Below are 12,898 nucleotides of genomic sequence, written 5' to 3' on the forward strand. Positions count from 1 at the left end.
CAAATTATGTATGTTACCAATTCTTCTAGCTTTCCTGTTTGGACCGAAATCCGGAATATCATTTTCATAGCTTTCTTGTGCGTAAAGGACTGCTTCAGCTGACTATGAACGTTTGCCTTTTCATGGAACGTCATCATATTTGTTGTACCAGTGTTAGATCCAGGTGTTTTCTGAAATGTGTTTATCCTTAACCTTTCTTTCTTATCCACTACAGACAGTTTACAAGAAATCTGAGTGTAGACACAATTGGACAACACTCGTACAATATTAATTTGTTTTCCATGAACGACCCATGATAGAATAAATGACACTACATTCAAGGGACTATATGTATTACCTACTGCATCACAATATATGCGTACGATGTTGGAAGCGCGTTTATAATAAACTATAGTAGAACAACCTAGTAGTTACTGATATCAGCACCACATACACACATTGCTTTGTCTAATTATTAGACGTGGATGCATAAATTTATATATGCAATTGGCATTGACTCTTTCATGTTTTAGAAACACGTTTTGGATGGTTAACACGAAGTGTGTCTTGTAACATACTGAATAGTGGTCGCGAACATAATATGTAGGGACGAATGTCAAACTATAATTTATTGATGCCAATGGTATATATATATAATCGATTACCGTCTTCTACGTATTGGTAACCCGAGCAGTAGACTGTCTAATTTAGGTGATTTTATACATCTGAAGATTATAATTGCATTTACGTTGACGGGCAATAACAAAAGAAATATTTAGATCACCTATTGCTACATGTAATATATTTTGCTACAAACGCATATTACTGACAAGCTATTAAGATTCTGGCAAACTTAAATTGCAATATAATCTATACAGAAATATTTACAGCCAATTATATTGCCGGTATGTTGTTCTTTGTTAACGTTATATTGAAATGCACAATGTTTATTCCAAGCCATACATGCTCTATGTGAAACAGCAATCTTCCTTGATGAATTTCATATAAGGTTCGATATTTGTTGATAACGACGGTGCAAACGATGTTTGCGTGTACTTACACTCACTTTCTGATGAATACTAAATGTTTCTCGAACCGTGGCTACTTTATGAAGTAGCCGAGATCAACCCTTTAAATTATACGTTCAAATGCACGTAGTATTGTATACTTCCATCATTCTCTATCTGGCGTGTAAAAACGCGCCAGCTAATTATTTGGTTGTGTCCAAAGCAAATACAATAGAGGCAGGACATTTTAATATATTAACTGTATTAATATATTTTACATTCTGAAGACTTTACTTTGCTCGAAGTATTACACACACTTATGCTGTAATATAATAGTATATGATACTTTATAGTAATTAAATTGTTTATCTATAATTCTGAGACATAGTAGCCTATAAAGGCAGCAATGCACAAGAACTAATACTAGGAAAATCATGCTAGAGATGACACAGAGATATGTGGGTGTTATAGTAGGTTAGAAATGAATGTGTTGAAAAGTGTGGATAATTTAATAAAACATGTACCAATTACCAAGATAAATAAAATCAATACAGTACAATTAGGTAAGCAATACAACTAATATGAATTTAAATCACTCAAGCAAGTAAATGCCAATTGGTAGGAGAAAATTGAAAATTCCATAAGTGGAACAGTTCTTACAAAATGATATTCAATTAAAATATGAACGAAATCGGGTTTCTTTATGAATATAGCGCACAATATCATTTTTGTCCATTTAATCAGGACATGGTCCGTTTTCCCACATATATGAACACATGGCGAATGAGATACTGACAGATGAAGAAAGAGGAGGAAAAGACTGGAAGGTTTCTATTGACATTTTATGTGTATATTCTTATCATAGTTTGTATTATAACCTAATGAAACAGCAAAATAATTAGCAATTGAAGGCATTCATCTGCAATGAATCAAATGAATTATAATGACTTTACGATTTAATGTCATTGTGTTATGTCAAGTGTAAAAAATTCAAGTCATTTTATTTGTTTATGTTTAATATTTTTGAATTAATCATTTTTATTCTTATATGCTTTTTGTGATGGAAATATTGGTATGCTGGGACGAAATTTTCAAACATTGTTAGCATGAAAGTATTACATCAAAATATTAGTGCTTTTAAATAAGCGTTTTTGTGTTTTTGAGTAGATTCTAAACTTTGATTTTATGTCAAATTGTATTCATAAGGTAACATAGAATTATTGTTCCAAAGTAAATAAAATAAATAATTTGTTTAACCTACTATATTATTAGGAATATTACTGTAGCGTGCATTATTGTTTCTTTTTTTATATATGAATCAAACGAAATATATATGAGATCATACACCGATAAATAAAAATGTAACTACATAATTCAATAAGAAAGAACAAAGGTTAATACGTATCATAATTCTATTTTTATATATATTTATATAATAATATCTATTTGATACAAACTCATCCATTTCTGTTTTTGTTAGCATGAACGGCTGTCGGCTAAACTGGTTGAAGAGATGTTTGAGAAGAAACTGAAAAATGAGTCGATCGAATATAAATTAAATCTGAATCTAGTTAAGGAACTCATCCAGGTAAAAAGCATGACCAAATTATATACATTATTATATGTGAAATTTATCATTAGCTTTGCATTGTCAGAATTGTGTGAAGCATGTATCCATTATGTGCTGCTTTATACAGCAAGATAAGTGTATCTAAAAGTAATATTTTCTGTATTGGACATACTGCTGATTGTAAACAACCAATGGAATCTATCTACTGATCTAACAGACGCTTTACCTTTTCTTTTACTAGATTTAAATGTCGGAGAACTTGAAGCAATGTTTGATCCATTTGCAAGTAGTAAATACTAAAACTGACGATATGGATGAGTGCATTGAGTCTAAAAAGGGGTCTTTACAATAGCAAACGAATGAATGTGATATTCACAATATCCACAGCGAGCACGAGGCAGTCTGTATTGAAAAACCATTCTGAAACATGTGTAATGCAATTATAAACTGAATGGATCATCCTATGAACCATGGTCTCTAGCGTCTACAAAATAGCGTTTATACCGACTCCCTCATTTAAGCCCAATTGTAAAATTCCTCCAAGAAAACATTATAGTTCGAGTCTATGATTTTAAAATAAATAACAGAAAAGAGTCAAGACTGCAAACTTTGTAAACTTTAATAAATAATTTATTTCCCTAGAATACAAAAGTAAAAAATAAGAAAGAAGACCCTACGAGTTTGCGAATTAAATCCAGACATAATCCAAGAATTAATGTCACAAGTCCTAGTAATACAAGTCCTGAATGAAACTCAGTTCAAGTCCCGAAGAGATCCAAAATTGAAGGCGATAACGTGTTTGTTATAGCCTATGAAGAACTGATGTGTCATCAGTCTCTGGTTAAATCACAAAAGTATTATTCCAGGCTTGAATTCAGTATAAATTCCAGTGAATGTCTTTATCTCAGAACTTTATCAGAGCACGTTTGCATTTCCAGAGAAAATAATGACTTGAATTAGATAATTTGAAAGCAATAAAATTCAGCCCAAACTTGTCACATCAAAACACAATTTAAGGTGCTAGATGTTAAATCATGATTGGTACAATCTTCACAGTCACGATTTTTCTAAAAGCAGCCATTACTTAATGGAAAATAAATTTATATAATGATCTATTGAACCTTGTTTATTTACAACACAATAGCTTACAAAATTCACTTAGCAATCTCCGAAACCTGACCTTGATCAACATATATAAGCCTTCTTGTTTACCTCAATATTTATTCAGATATTATGTTCATACACAGAAAAAAGTATGCTATTATTAGTTGTTTACATAAATGAAATAAAAGATAAATCAAAAAGTCAATCAGGTCAAGAAAAAATGAATTCACTTTTGGACAAGGTCAAGTCCAGCAGACAATGATACATTACAATAACATGTAATCAAAAATAAAATCTACAACAGGCAACCAATGAAATTAAATAGACATAACAATTCGAACAAAATTGCAACTGACGAAGATGGGTTTTGCCAGAAAAGAAAAAACTTCAGTGAGGAAGTCAAGTCAGCGAACGATACTTTTTTTGCTCTTACGAATTGGGATGTGGCACCCCTCCTGATTATCAACTTTTCCCGTTTTTGCTTGTTATGAGATAAGTGTTGTATTTATAGTTTTGATACACGTTGAAATTGGTCATGTAGATACTTTGGGTCATTCCAATAAAGAGTATGAAAGGTGTAGGGCATACACATTGGTCATATACAGATATTAATAGCAAGTTCATTAAGTTGTACCGTTTAAGTTATTTCGGCTAATGATAATTACAGTGGGTTCCAAAATTTGATCCACAATGTTAAATTATATTGCAATTAAGACCGCATTTCCAACTCAAATCGCATTTCAGTTAAGAGTTTACTGCACACCAATACGAAATAAGTAATGATTTTTCGGAATAATTCTCAACCCCTTGTCTTCTTAGGAATTTACATGATACGAATTTCATACCTTGTTGAACCTTATGTTTCCAAACTATGAATGACACAACATAAACACATGTTTAGCTGCAAAATAAATAGCTGCTAGAAGTGAAAATAACATTTCTTTAACCTAAATCAAATTTCAATCCAGTGTACTTTACACATTGACTGCAGATGTAATTTAAAGCAAACAATGGAAATAACCGAAAAAAGCAACACCCCCCCCCAAAAAAAAAACAAGTTGATATTATATAAGTACTTTAACAGATACTGATAATTAGAATTCTTTTCACTTTGCAATCTTTGTCATAGGAAACTTGTGCTTAGCATCTGTATGAATGGTAATGTTGATGCAGTAAAATTATGTGCATTTGAAACGTATAAGTTGCCAGAAATATATAATGAAGAAGGCACAATACATCATTTGCAAGAAAAATGTTTTATTACGTATGTTTACCATCTGAAAAGTGTCACATGATCTGGTTCATGATGAATTTTTTATTTGATCATCTATGTACAGTTACGAAAGATGTAACACTTGCAATGGCAGCGACACAAAGCATAATATAAGTAAACACAGCTAGAACAATGTGAACACACTGATGTGTTTAAACGCGTTTAAACAATAAATACGTCTTCACAAAAAGAGGAATTATTAGCATAGCCGAATGTTCATTTAAAAAACAAACTGTTGTTGCATGTGTTATTGAATTGTGTTCACTCCTTGTTATGTGAAAGAAAAGATCATTCTGAAGAAAGAAAGTTGGACAATATTAAGGATGTTGAATTATCACTGGACATGTTGAAATGAACACTCCGAACCATCACAATGAATCTAGTTCTACGATAACTAAAAGAAGTGATTTAGTCATAAAATGATTCAGAGCACAGCATGAGTTTAAACAGCGACGATTATTAATTTTTGTTATAAGCATATTTGAATGTGTTACGAGACCATGCTCATAAAACAGGCAACGGAAAATAATAAAAGTAATTAGCTTTGATAAATTCAACAAATATTTGTCCCTAGAATACAAAAGTGAATATCTAATAAAAAGGAATTGACGGTATTATGAAATAAATCAAAAAATCATCCTAGAATTATAGACACAAGTCATAATATTTTAATTTCCTGAATAAAATTCAGTGGAAGTCAACAATAACTCCAAAGCTGAAGGTGTTGATGTGTCTGTTGTAACCTGCATAATGTTGATTTATCAAATCTCTTTCTTGAATCACTATAATATAATTCCAGGTTTGAATTAATTATAAATTCCAGTTAATGTCTCTATCCAAGCACTTTATCAGAGCACTTTTTCATTTCCAGAGAAAATAACCACTTTAAATCATTTATTTGAAGAAATAAATTCCAGTCCAAAATGACATAATGGACACAACATGTACTACAACTTGATTATGCTAGATCGTAAAACACGTATGAATGTTCCCTTCAGTGACCAGATTATTAGTCTTCTCTCTGACGTCATGCCACAATGAGCGTTTTCTAAAAAATATATTACGTAATTGGAAATAACCTTCTAGAATGATCCTGGTGTTATCAAAATGAATATGTTAGTTATTCTTAGACACATATTACTAAAATTACATCACAGAACCTGAATTATAGTAGGTACGCCATCTGAGTTCCAAAAACCTAGATATAGACCCAAATAAACTCATTTACTTTATGAACAATTATACTGATATTATACCCATAATTTAGCTATGTATTAGTTATTTACCGAATAAATAAAAGCAATTTAGGTCAAGGAGAAATAACTTGATTTTTGAGAAGATTAAGGCCGACATACAATGTTTCATTACAATAGCATGTAATGAATTAAAACAATTAGAACAATAACAAAACATGCAAGCTAAATATACATAACAATTGGAATCAAAATCAATATGATTAATGTTCCACATAACATTTGGTAATGTCAAATAAAATGTCAAATAAAATATACAATTAATGTAAATGTCATTTGTATAGTGACGTGTCAAAACAAACTGCAATTGAAGTAATAATCAGTACTAGTTTCAATACATTTTAACATACAAAAAACATTCATTCATGATTTTAAAAAGTCGTACGTATATCATTAGTTACCAATTATATTCTAAAGAGATTCTTCGTTTTTTTATAAGGGTGATTGGGCAATAAAATTCAATACAAAACACAAATGATTATCTCTAAACAAATGTTATACCAGATTCGTTTGGGTGAGTGGAACATTCTTTGCAATATAGTATTTATCCTACTAGTAGGTAAATTATAAGCAAGAATGAAATTGATGCCAATAAATCTGATACTTGATATCAATGTTACCGGTAGACAGTCAGTCAGATTATAATCTTTCCTTTGTTGAAACGCAGTAGGATGCCTTCAGTCATCGGAAGTAGTAAACGCTTTTTAAAACAGTAACTAATAATACATATGTTAAACATTCTCTGTCCTTTAGTCACACTTTATCACATATTTAGTTAACGCGTGTATGCATTATTCAAAGTTGACATATCTTTATCATAGAAGATGGTCCCATAGAAAAGAGACATAACATTATTATAATTTGCTTTAATCCTAATAAGAATCAAGTATAAGGGCATAATAATGAGTCACAATTATTGTTTTTCATGTTCTTTGTCTTTGTTTTGTTTTTGTAAAGTGATAAGCGATTGGAACCTATTTCAGATCGTAATAATAAGTGAACCAAGTCTCATGCAAGTTCAACAACATACAGTACTGATTGTAATATATATATATATATATATATCCCTGCATGCATGTATGTACGTATGTATGTATGTATGTACGTACGTGCGTGTGTGTATGTATATATTTACGTACGTACGTATGTGTGTATGTATGTATGTATGCATAGATTGATAGATAGATAGATAGATAGATAGATAGATAGATAGATAGATAGATACATAGATACGTAGATAGATAGATAGATACATAGATAGATAGATAGATACATAGATAGATACTGATGTGAAACGATTTAGAAACCAGAGTGGTGAGATGCCATTATACATTTAGAATTTTGCAACAGGGGACATGCATATACCCTTATGCCCCATTCGGGTATTAAGGAATTGCCCCAATCCATAATATCCCATTGGGCTGTGTCCACCATACTTATCTGGGAGACTTTTATGTGCTCCAGCCACTGTTAACTGTATGCCTAAAAGTGCCAACTGCTGAAAATATGTCGAAACACACTGACTATTTAGAATGCTAACTCCCATATGATATCCGATTCCTAATCTTCCGTTTGTATATAAACTTAATGTACAACCAAACATATTTCATTTCATTTTGTTTGTGCCGTTGATGTTGCTTCCAGTATTTACATACATGCTTAAATTCAACAAAAACTTGGTTTGTAGTGCAAAACAACCCTAAACATCAATAAGTATTTCAATATATTTACACCATCTCGTGCCTGAATGCAATCATCATTGTAAATCCTAACTCGAAACGAAAGCTAAAAATATCGCAGGTTATTTATTGTGTGATAACAATTACCCCAGTTGAAGAAATGTATATAGCTGTGTATCGTTGTGCAACACGTTTTGACATTGGTACAGAAACATGATTGGCTTTTGTAGTGCTGGGACGAATTAATACGGAATACCTTGTGTCCCGATTAGACGAAACTTAAGACTTCAGACTCGGGGCTTGAAACAACAGCAGTGGCAATACATTTCTGTTTTTGTTTCAAGCAGTAAAAACCAACGACCACAAATAAGTTAGAATGCCTAAAATTTAAATAGTTTTAGCCTAGATACAACTATCGTTTTCTACAGCATTACCATAATGTTTTACGTTATGTTCATTAAGCAATCATGCTACAGCTTTGAAACTTAAAATATCCCCTGTTATCGTGGGTGAGTTGCTAAGTTATACAATCATACAATTTAGGAAGTCGGATATTCTTGTAATAATTCAAAGCATCATTGAAAGGAACCTGGCAATAAACTCATAATATATTAATAACATAAAAACAAGTATACGTTTCAAGTTGTGATTGTATAATGACTTGATGTTGGTCTCGTGCACTGGTGATAGTATGAACAGTTTAGCGCTTAAGATACTCTTTATAGTGAGAGATTCGTTCAGAACAATGTTAAAGATATTTTGCCTACCATTGGAATTGTTATTTTCTTTGACAGTTACTGAGTTGTAAAGTAAATAAACTGGCATATTTGTGATAGATGCTAATAACAAAACTACAGACATGCTTTCTTCATTTGACTAAAACTGAAAAGCAAAATAACGCAAAACAAGAAACTATTAGTGAATGGTAAAATACGAAAATCAAACACTTTTAAAAGCCTGACGTAGCCTGTATAGAAGACAATTCGTTATTTAAGTACACACAATTGAATTAGAGATATAGATTGGAAAGTAATGTGTGCGTTCATATAGATCGCCTTAGCGAGTACCAGGGCAAGCGTTGAACAAGATTAGCTAAGGACGCTGCAGATTTAACTGATAGTGAAAGTTGTGTATGTCGTTTAGAATAAACGAACCGGGTATTTCGTAGGTTTTATCCTTTTTTGTATCTTTTTTATTTTTTGTTCTGTTAATCGCGCGTCTGATAACAGATTCCATATTCGATTCATGCTAAGAGAACTGTATTGGAGTATGAAAATATCACTTCAAATACTTAGTCGGCCGTGATGTTCCAGTCACCTTTGTTGTTTGAGCTATTTCAAAGCAAATGTCAATGAGTAACGTTTTGTTTGAACGTTTAGTTCGAGCATTCTTAATTTTTGTGCGGGCTTCTGCTTTTCTATGTATATCAGCTCGTTTATTGCAAACTCAGCGATGATAATTAAAGCTTAAACGCTTTTTCGGAGATGTTGTTGTGGTAAAGAGCCTTGAATATATGGTTGAGTATTGTGTTGAGGTTTGACTCAAGTGAATTTCGTTGTGCTTTTCAACATTCAAGGAGAGCCTAAAGCAAATAAGTCCTGACAATCAAACAATATCACAGTCCAAAGCTGTGATCTGATATACACCTGAGATGAGACAGGACATGATTGTTCATAACATGTCAATCCCCACCAGAGCTGTCAACACAGACACACCAATAAGTGTAGTGGCAACGACATTAACCATAGATTCAGTGCATGTAACATTTGAAAGTTTGTGCCTTTATTCAGTCTCTGGACGTTCGAAGGTTTCAGCTTAGCAAAGTCATTAATTAAATTATTGCCGATGTTGGAGTAATAGTATAGACATTCTTTGGCTCCTTTATACAGAGCGTAATATGAAAATCTGATTGATCTGACTCTTGCCGGAATATTGCCTATTATGAATATGTTCTCTACTAGTCTACTGCCATATTTACTGGGCAGGACAACGATGAGTTGAAATAAAATATGATGTTTTGAAATACATTTCGATGCTGAAATGATACAGCTTGCAACAGGTACAATTACGCCTTCGCCAAGAATCAAGGCCAGATTTAATGACTGTGTTTTTTCGGATCATGTTATGTAATGCGTCAGAACATGTTTTTATTAAAGAACACACTGCGTTTAGTATGCGGCTAGTGAAAGAGACCGTTACATACCTCAAAGGATAGATGATTGCCAATTATGTCTTTGCTAAGACACTTCACAAAATTTCATATTTACACCGTGTTAGGAATTGCCCCTTCTCCCCTCCCACTTTACGATTGCGTATATTATAGTGTATTTTCTTGTTTATCCTGTAGCGAGAGATCAATTATATCAAACAGGCCAATGATTTGCTCTGGCTTCTGTGGATGACCTCCGTGCCCAATATGCAACTGATTTGCATCATCCTTTCTTCTTAATGTGAAAAGACTCGATGCAAGCCCATACTGTTGCAGATTATTTTCTGTTAAGTGTTTCTATTCACTTGTGATGTCAGGTGGTTGCTTCTTGAACTGCTGCAATAGGCGATCATCTTTTAACTCTGGAGGTACCATTAATTTGTTTTTAATGTATTGTTTGTTGTTCACCGGTGACCTTATTGTGCTATATAAGCATTACTGATTACTTGCCATGTTCTTGTCCAATGATGGTTAGTGTAGCAAATGATCTGGTTGGATATGCATTAACTTTGTGAAGTTTGCACCTAATTGTGTTTCCGAAGCTAAGATTAGATGCAAAGCTAGTTTCAAGACCTTTGTGTGAACCGCTAGCCGGAACCTCATCACTACCATTACGTACCATTAAAAGTTTCATTTGCAGGGATTCTGATCGACGACCAAGAGCAGCTAATGCAACTCCCGTTAATATTCGTGAGGTAAGATTCAGCGCCAGGGACGTTTTTCGTGTTGAATACCTGCCAGGAAAACTAGAAGCATTTATCATATGCCCCCTCCCTAAAAAATGAGGTGATTGTATTGACCATTAAAACATCTTCCTTTGTGAATGATTTGGCAGCCATTGCGAGTCGCCCAGGATGTGGAGCAGCCAGATTGACTTGTGTCCTATCTCTAGCGAGATAACTCTTTGCTGTGTACGTTCGTGTTTCTCAGCAGAGCGGTCAATGCATAGTAGCGAGGAGCTGGCGTCGAAACTTATTGGAAGAGGTAGCTCTAAAGGGATTTCAAAGCAACGACCAAAGGACTACAGAAGAACGTAGGACTTATAGTGCTGCAGATGGACTCATACCAATGCCTAAATTCAAGGATAACATTACGCATTAGCATATTAAATGGCGTTCGCGTATCATTTCAATTTCGTATTGATAAATCATGCAGTAATTTGCTTAGATGTGTGACTCTATAGAGCAGGGGTCGGCAACCTACGGCACGCGTGATAGACTTAGCACGCAGAGCGATTTTCAATGGCACGCGTAAGACCCCCCTAAAAGGTAATAAGTGGAAAAACATATTTTTTTTTCAATGCAAGTCAAAACAACGTAAGTCAGCATAATTGCTGCTGCGTGCACTGGACGGCGCCATATCCTTTTCTAAATATTTCTTGCATTATATAGGTGTCGCCACATGTCCGCTTTCACTGGCCAGCAACAGGCTATATTAGTGTGGCGCCGAAAGCGCTACACCAGTCACTGCATGCTGCCGCTACTGTGGGACGCGGCCAACGTGTTAAACGTTTATAGTTTTATTGCTATTTCTTATGTTCTTGTATTAAATACAGTACCCCTAAAATGGCCGAAAAAAGGCAAAAACTTGATCAACGCCCATTTCAAGAAAATTGGACAAAATAATATGGATTTATACAACAAAAGGATCGTGCTGTTTGTGCTTTCTGTTGTGAAAGTGTTGTGTGTCGTACGTATAGTGTACAAAGACACTATGAAACCAAACATCAATCCAAGTGTAAAACCTCTGAAGAGAATAATGAAGCCATCAAAACGGCTAATTCTGGTTTCAAGAAACAAACTGGTATTTTGAGTCAAGCAGTTGGAATGAAGAATAAAACTACCGAATGTAGTTACAAAATTGCTCAGTGTGTGGCTTTGAAATCAAACCTTTTACAGATGGAGAGTACATCAAAGAAACTTTTTTGAGCAGTACTGAAATTCTGTTCAGTGATTTACCAAATAAAGAAACTATACTGTCTCGGATTCGAGAAATACCAGCTTCTGCAAGATCAAAAGAGAGGCACATAACTGATTTGGCTGAACAGTTAAACAAACGACTGGATTAAATCAAGCTATTGTATTTAGTGTCGCTTTTGATGAAAGCGTTGACTTGAATGACTTGCCACGCCTAGCTGTAGTCGCACGATATTGTGAAAATAATCGTATTTATGAAGAGTTGTGTTGCTTGTTAGCTCTTCATGATACAACCAAAGCAGAGGACATTCTGACTGCATTCGTAAGCTATTTCAGAAATCAGAACATGGAGTTGAATAAATTATTCTGTGTAACAACTGATGGTGCTGCTGCAATGGTTGGCAAAAAGAAAGGATTTGTCACACGTCTTGAGAATCACGTTGGACGTCGACTATGAAACTTCCATTGCATTATACACCAGGAGAGTTTGTGTGCAAAGATCTCATCATTGGACTTTCTCTCTGTGATGGCAACTGTTGTTAAGATAGTCAACTTTATAGTTTCCCGCTCTTCATTGATTCACATGTAATTCAAGTCTCTTCTACAAGAAATTGAGAGTGAATATGCAGATCTCCTGTTGTACAGCAATGTTCGCTGGCTTAGTCGAGGTAAAGTCTTGAATAGATTCGTTTCTTGTCTGGAAGTAATTAAGGTGATGAAAAAGAATAACATTTTCCGGAATTGAATGATGAGTACTGCTGTTGAAGCTGATGTTTCTGACAGACATAACGACGCATCTAAATGAGTTGAACTTGCATTTACAAGGACGGGTCAAACAGTACTTGAACTTATTGGCTACTGGAAACGATTTGCATTGAAACTGGACATATTTTGCCGTGATATCAACA

General features: G+C 33.7%; 1 protein-coding gene across 2 annotated transcripts in view; it reads left to right on the top strand.

Annotated features, from left to right (window-relative positions):
* The window catches only part of LOC149792164 (deoxynucleoside triphosphate triphosphohydrolase SAMHD1-like), a 100,425-nt gene that overhangs the window by 62,917 nt on the left and 24,610 nt on the right, over positions 1–12,898 (top strand). For both annotated transcript variants that reach the window (XM_089969361.1, XM_089969359.1), the window contains exons 5-6: positions 1,731–1,813; positions 2,467–2,574. In XM_089969361.1, coding sequence (XP_089825487.1) covers positions 1,731–1,813; positions 2,467–2,574 — 191 coding nt within the window. The remainder of the gene's footprint in view (positions 1–1,730; positions 1,814–2,466; positions 2,575–12,898) is intronic.

Source organism: Sinohyriopsis cumingii, chromosome 9, assembly GCF_028554795.1.
Source record: "Sinohyriopsis cumingii isolate HCF-2022 chromosome 9, ASM2855479v2, whole genome shotgun sequence".
NCBI lineage: Eukaryota > Metazoa > Mollusca > Bivalvia > Unionida > Unionidae > Sinohyriopsis > Sinohyriopsis cumingii.